This window comes from Paramormyrops kingsleyae, chromosome 17 (genome assembly GCF_048594095.1).
Source record: "Paramormyrops kingsleyae isolate MSU_618 chromosome 17, PKINGS_0.4, whole genome shotgun sequence".
Taxonomy (NCBI): Eukaryota; Metazoa; Chordata; class Actinopteri; order Osteoglossiformes; family Mormyridae; genus Paramormyrops; species Paramormyrops kingsleyae.
In genome coordinates this window covers 19,248,594-19,254,762 of record NC_132813.1, presented here as the reverse complement: position 1 = coordinate 19,254,762, position 6,169 = coordinate 19,248,594, and the positions used below count along the sequence as shown (strand labels likewise).

General features: G+C 44.7%; 1 protein-coding gene across 1 annotated transcript; it reads right to left on the bottom strand.

Moving 5' to 3' along the window:
- Positions 1-1,229: 1,229 nt before the first annotated feature.
- On the bottom strand, positions 1,230-5,694 carry LOC111851348 (5-hydroxytryptamine receptor 3A-like). Its single transcript, XM_023826194.2, has 9 exons — positions 5,318-5,694; positions 4,698-4,855; positions 4,565-4,609; positions 4,165-4,274; positions 3,882-4,051; positions 3,501-3,661; positions 2,605-2,815; positions 2,025-2,258; positions 1,230-1,948 (listed from the first exon to the last, which is right to left on the bottom strand). Exons 1-9 carry the CDS (start codon positions 5,400-5,402, stop codon positions 1,665-1,667), a joined length of 1,458 nt encoding a protein of 485 aa, XP_023681962.2. The 5' UTR covers positions 5,403-5,694; the 3' UTR covers positions 1,230-1,664.
- Between the last annotated feature and the right edge of the window lie 475 nt (positions 5,695-6,169).

The following is a 6,169-nucleotide window of genomic DNA, read 5'->3' as shown; positions in this document are numbered from 1 at the left end:
GGCAGCATGAGCTTTGCAGGTGGAATTTGCTGAATCGATAAATGGTAGCTCAACAGATAGAAGTCACAAACTTCCATAAAGTCACAAAATAATCCAAATGGGACAAATGAGCTTTGCGGGCAGCCTTCACTGCAGTGAGCAGTATTCCCTTTTGCCACTGGGAGCATGAAGTAGGTTTTTTATTTATCAGTAAATTAATCATAAAGCTAGTGATACTGATTCATTAATCCACTTATTGATCATTTAAGTCGGCACAATGATATTTTTTTTAAATTTGGTGTTTTTTTTTATTTGTGAATTAGTTTTCTGTAATCTTGAAATGAAGCAGGTGTGATTCTGCTGCACCAATATTCGCAGGAAACCTACATGCACGTTTGTGAGCCCTGCCCTTTACTACACTTACTGTTGATCCCTGCCTAATTGTGGGAAGTGCCCTCTTGTGGCGAGACACAGGTATGACACAAACATGAAACAATGCTTTAGCATGCATTTGAACAACTACAAATACACTGGAAAGCTTTAGTTTCTGCGTATCCCATCTTGCTCTCCTTTATGACAAACTCGCATCAAGCGTTGAGAGTTAACATTCGAGACTGAACAGAAGGTCAGCCATTTATCTGCCGTCCCTGTAGCTTCATGTATTAATTATATGCCTATTTGATTGCCGTGTTGTACCCTTAGACAGTGTAGCACTGTAAAACAGATTATTGGAGTGTTGTACTTGTCTATATCCAGATAAACTGTAGACTGGTAAGGAGGCAGTTATAATTATACGGCGCAGTGTGGTAGGTGACTGAAGCAGTGACAGTGACAAGCAGGAGCTCTCCAAAGCCCCACACTGTCATCGGTTACACTGGGATTGATGGAATGCTGACATTTTGGCAGTTTTTTTTTCGTGGGAGACGTGTAAAGCTCCTACGCTTCATGTACAAGCATCTGCTCATCCCACACCTGCCAAGTGCATTTTCTTCAAGGTGATTTTTTTGTCTAGAGGATGAGCAGCAGTAGCAATATGCAAATCCCTGGCTTTAATATGTAACATTACACCACCTTCCCAGTTGGGTTTGATAATCGCATTTACACTGTCCTCTGTTATAATGTGATAATCACCTCTAAACTGCCCTCTCCACTGCACTGAAATAATCATACTTACTTAGCGATAATTGCAGTTATTAGGAACATCAGGATATTATGTGTGAAAATAACAGCTGAAGCACAACAGGTTTTAAAGGAATATTTTACTGTTATAAAATGTCAAGGCACACACTTTTAACAGCTTTCACAGGAGATACTTTCCACATGATTTTACACCGACTGATAAAAAATAAAATCGGATATCTTCAATTCAGTAATTAAGCATATAAATACTGTTACTTGTTATTAAATCAATTTGGAGTGTTTTACTACACAGAATGACCAGTAATAATACAACACTAAATACTTTTTTAACAGTTATTCACTGATACAATTGATGACAGCAATGTAAATGCAATATGAAATAATGAAATACAGAATGTTTGACGATTAACAGTCAAGATGCATTTGCATGTACCCTTGTTACTGTCAGGTGCTGCTTTGTCACCGTCGTTTGGACCAGCCTGCAATCGCAGCACTTCCCCTTCTGCTGTTAGTTTGTGCTTCACAGTGGGTATGGGCTGTAGGGCTCAGACGTACTGCCACACGGACCACAGGGTGCCCAGTGTGATGCTGTATGTCACCATGGCCATCAGGTAGAGGCGGAAGAGCAGCACGTCCAGCACATAGCCCACCTGCAGCCACTCCCGTGCGATCTCCCGGTACTCCTCTCTCCTCTCCAGGAACTGTCGGATGGACGAAACCTCCAGCAGGACGCTGTCCATGACCGCCTCCCCGGCCCTCGCACCTTGGGCCGGCTCCGCCCTACCCACCATGTCCGCTCTCGGCTGGCCGCTGTGGTGATTGCACTGAGCTGTGGGACACAAGACAATATGTCACCATAATTTGGGGTTTCGCGTTTAGACAGAACCTCTGACGTCGACTCCTACTGGGATTCACGCCGTTCCCGTTGCAGCGCAGTGGGTCCGGATCTCGGGATGGGTCGGGACCGAGCCTGTGCTGGTTCCGGATGCAGAGCAGCACCGTGGCCTTCTCCAGCACCAGGTGTTTGACCCAGTCGGGGACGTGTGGCTGAAGATCCTGCTTGTGAACCAGCCGTACGATTACAACTGTCTCGGTCAGGCTGATCACCAACAGGGCCATGCACACCACAAAGTAGACTCCTGTGGTCACCATGGAGAACACAAGACATCAGTGTGTGTTTATGTGTATCAGTGCTGAGAGTGATTGATGAATTGTGAGTATTTTGCATATGTTTTTGGTGTTTTATAGTGAGTATAGTGTGTTTCACTATTGAAATGAGAATACTGCCTGTGTGATTTTGCTATTCAGATAAATTTGTTAGTGTTGTTTATGATTTGACTGTTTTACTGTGGATATCCCCAGTGATTTCATTGTTCAAAGGACTGAGCATGACTTCAGGGAAGAATCACGAGTGCTGTGCAAGATTGCCATGTCGAAATGAGAATCATGTCATAGCTGAGCCGTGGGGATGATGTGATTGGCTACCGATGAGTGGCGTCCCGATGGCCGTGGCGGGCAGCGTGTCAGAGACGATGATGAGGAACACGGAGTAGCCCAGCAGCAGGGTGATCTTGAAGGAGACTCGTTCCCCGCTGTCAGGGGGCAGGTAGAAGCCCACGATGTCCATCACCATGAGGAAGATGCTGGGCAGGAGCAGACTGACCGTGTAGAACAGTGGTCTGCGCCGGATCACCACCTGCAACACAAGCCAGAGCATGGCAGCATGAGGCTGTGCTGCCTCAGGTGTGAAGCCCACATATCTGCCAGTGGAGGTGCTGTAACAGGAAGACCTGGTCAATTCCTACAGCCCCATCCTTACCTGTAAAGAACAAAACATCCACAAAGCTCATTCCTGCTCTGTACCAGAAAAAGGCAAGAACACCCAGCGGGAGCCTGGAATGTGGGGCGAGGCTACACAGGGGGTGGGGCTACACGGGGGCGGGGCTACACAGGGGGTGGGGCTACACAGGGGGTGGGGCTGCACAGGGGCGGGGCTACACAGGGGCGGGGCTACATGAGTATCCCCACCCACAGTCGTATCCATTGGCTCTGCTATCTTTCAAGGCGGGCCTACACGAAACCGACGTATGGAGAGCTATCTTAGACAAGCCATGTTATTATTGAAAGGAGTTACAGCTAATATAGCTAATCAGACTAACTTTAATATTTAACTTTATCGTTCATTATAACACACAAAGAAACCTTTCGATGAAGCCATCATGTCATTACGGTCATTACATCTCTGTGCTCATGGACGCGTCGGATGTAGCCCCCCCTCATCGCCCAGTCTGCAGATGGCGCGCTTCATTAAAAAGGTCTTCAAGTCAGATCAAAGTCTCTACTAATACACATTAATATAGATAAAATATATGGAGGCATACATTGAACTTTATCTCAGCGTAGTAGTCTTCCTCGTCAATGCTGAAGGTGTTGTATTTGGACAGGATATGGAGAAGCTCCCATTCTCCCTGATTCATGAAAACGGACTTATCATCCTTCACCTCCTCGGGTGACCTTAGTAGGGAGATGTTGATGTCCTTAACTGCGGAAAATAAAGCGGGCAATTTCAGTTACGGAGCTACTGTTTCTTTAAAATATTTTTCTCATTTGTTCACATTTATTATGCAGTGTCCTGTAATTGAATAGATCTGAATCTGCAACCTCCCAAATCCTTAAACCCTTCGCCAGTTCCCACCTCTGCTGAAACCTTAATTGCCCCCTAACTGGAAGTGATTTCTGCTGGGGCTGGTGGACAGTCTTACTGGTGTGGAGCCAACTCTGGAAGGTGAGGCTGCAGTTCTGCATGTCGAAGGGGAAGTTGTAGATGTTCAGGCTGCATGCCGTCACCACCTGGATCGGCTTGTAGTTGCGTACTAGTCCGTTATGCTCCACGTAAACATAGGGGATGTCGGGGGACTTGCCCACATCCACACTGATATGAAAACAAGATTTTCAAAATGACTCCAGTGGAACTGACCCACGTATGTCTCCAGAGCCAAGCTAAGATGATACACCTAACAGTTAATATGAAGGAACTATACTCACAACTCGTTGATCAGAATATCCGGCATCCACACGCTGCTCATAGGAACAGAGACTTGTTTCACATTGTCGAAATCTTCGGGGTTCCAGGAAAGAAACTCGTCTATCCATTGCTGCGTGTCACAGAGACCACAGTAAGAGAATGACGCGCTAGGACACGGGGGCGCTTTGTACACCGATGAAGTTAATTTCATTTTCAGGGGGAAACTTCCCTCTCTGCACCTAGGAAGGCGCTCTGTGCTGCATCTGTAACTTATTTTACCTCTCTAATTACGTGAAGTGCGGCTCGATGGACCTTTCTCGGCGGATACGCAAGGCATCTACTCACGGGCCTAAATTTGATCTGGAGCAGAAATCCTATACAGGACGGAAAAGTGTGGACACATTAAGATCTCTCTCATACCTGCCGGTACCATATGTATGTCGTCAGAACCTGGTTCTTTTCATCCTGCGATGGGATAGAAAATAATAGTATGCGGTGTTGCTTAAAAATGAAAGTTGACTCCAAAATATGACAATAAAATGTTAATACGTACCACGCTAAGTATTGCATAGACCATCAGGTCTATGGATACCATGGTGGATCGTTTCCAGTCTGTGACGGGACGTACTCCCGTCTTATAGCCGTCGCTTAAGTATTCTGAGAGACGGACCAGCGTGGCATTGGAAAAACGGCCCGGGGCATTTCTCCTGTCTAAGCAGACAGCATGGATTAATCTTTTCAGATGCATCCATTCTTAATCGATCATCAGCACTAATTATAGGCTACTTCATTTTTTTTTTTTTTGTATAAATTTAGGTTGTTGTTTTGGTACCAAACAAAATGAACGTCGCAAACATGAGTAAAGTAACGTCGAACTGAGAACTTTCGGAAGATGATCGACTACTTCATCAATACAAGCTGGATACACCTATAATAACATTTACACTTAATGACATTTATAAATGGTGCAATAATATCTCCCCGCGACCATGACCAGGATAAGAGATTAGAAGATGGATGGATTGAATATTCCCGGACAATAAAACGGGACACGCCCAGAAACGAAAAAATACAAATGAACATGCTTTTAACAGTATTTGAAGAATGATGTTAAATAAGTATAGTAATTGGAGACGGTGCGCGTATTTTTCTTAAATAGTAAAGCAGACTCACTTGCATGGCAGAGACTTGTACAGGCTTCCTTCTTGCAGAGTTGCAGTATCACACTTAGCGCTGTCCAGAGGACCCGACGCGTCATTCTCCTTTACAGTTTATGCCAGCTAGTGGCCTCCGCTTTTACAGTTTTGTTGATCGCCTGGCAGCAAAATCAGCGCTCAAGAAAGTGCCATTAGGTCGTGGATGGCGGTCACACAGCGGAACATTAACCGCTGCTCCCTGTGCCGGGTTCCGGAGTGACGGGATTAATGTCCCGCTGAGTGCATGTGCTGCAAAAGCCTCGGCGTGTCATTCTCCTTTGGGGAAACAAGGGGTGATGCCGTGATAGAGGCGATGATCTTCAGGTAACCGGATCCACGAATTAAATTAGCAGATTACGACTTAACCTCGTAATCGATGCAACAAATATGCAGTACAGCTCAGAAGCGGAGAGACTGGGTTTTGTTTTAATTCAGAGAAAACACACCTCAAATAAAAATGGTTTAATATTAACTTTAATATTTCGTCGTATTCCAACAGGACATGTAGCAAACTCGTTTTTCTTCGACTCATTCAGGACCAAGTACAGTGGTACCTCAGAACTCGAATTTAATCAGTTCAGTACTCCGGATCGAATCCTAAAAAGTTCGAGTTGTGATCGAATTTTCCCTGTAAGAAATAATGGAAAACCAATTAATTGGTTCCCGGCCCCAAAAAATTACACCTAAATATGTTTTTTTTAGCATTTAAACACAAAATGAACCGGATAAAACAAGAAGAGCATATACTGTACTAAACATATCTAAGCACATTTATCAAAACAGTAATTTGTAAAGTAAGAAAATAAATGTATCCAAACAATGTGTCCTG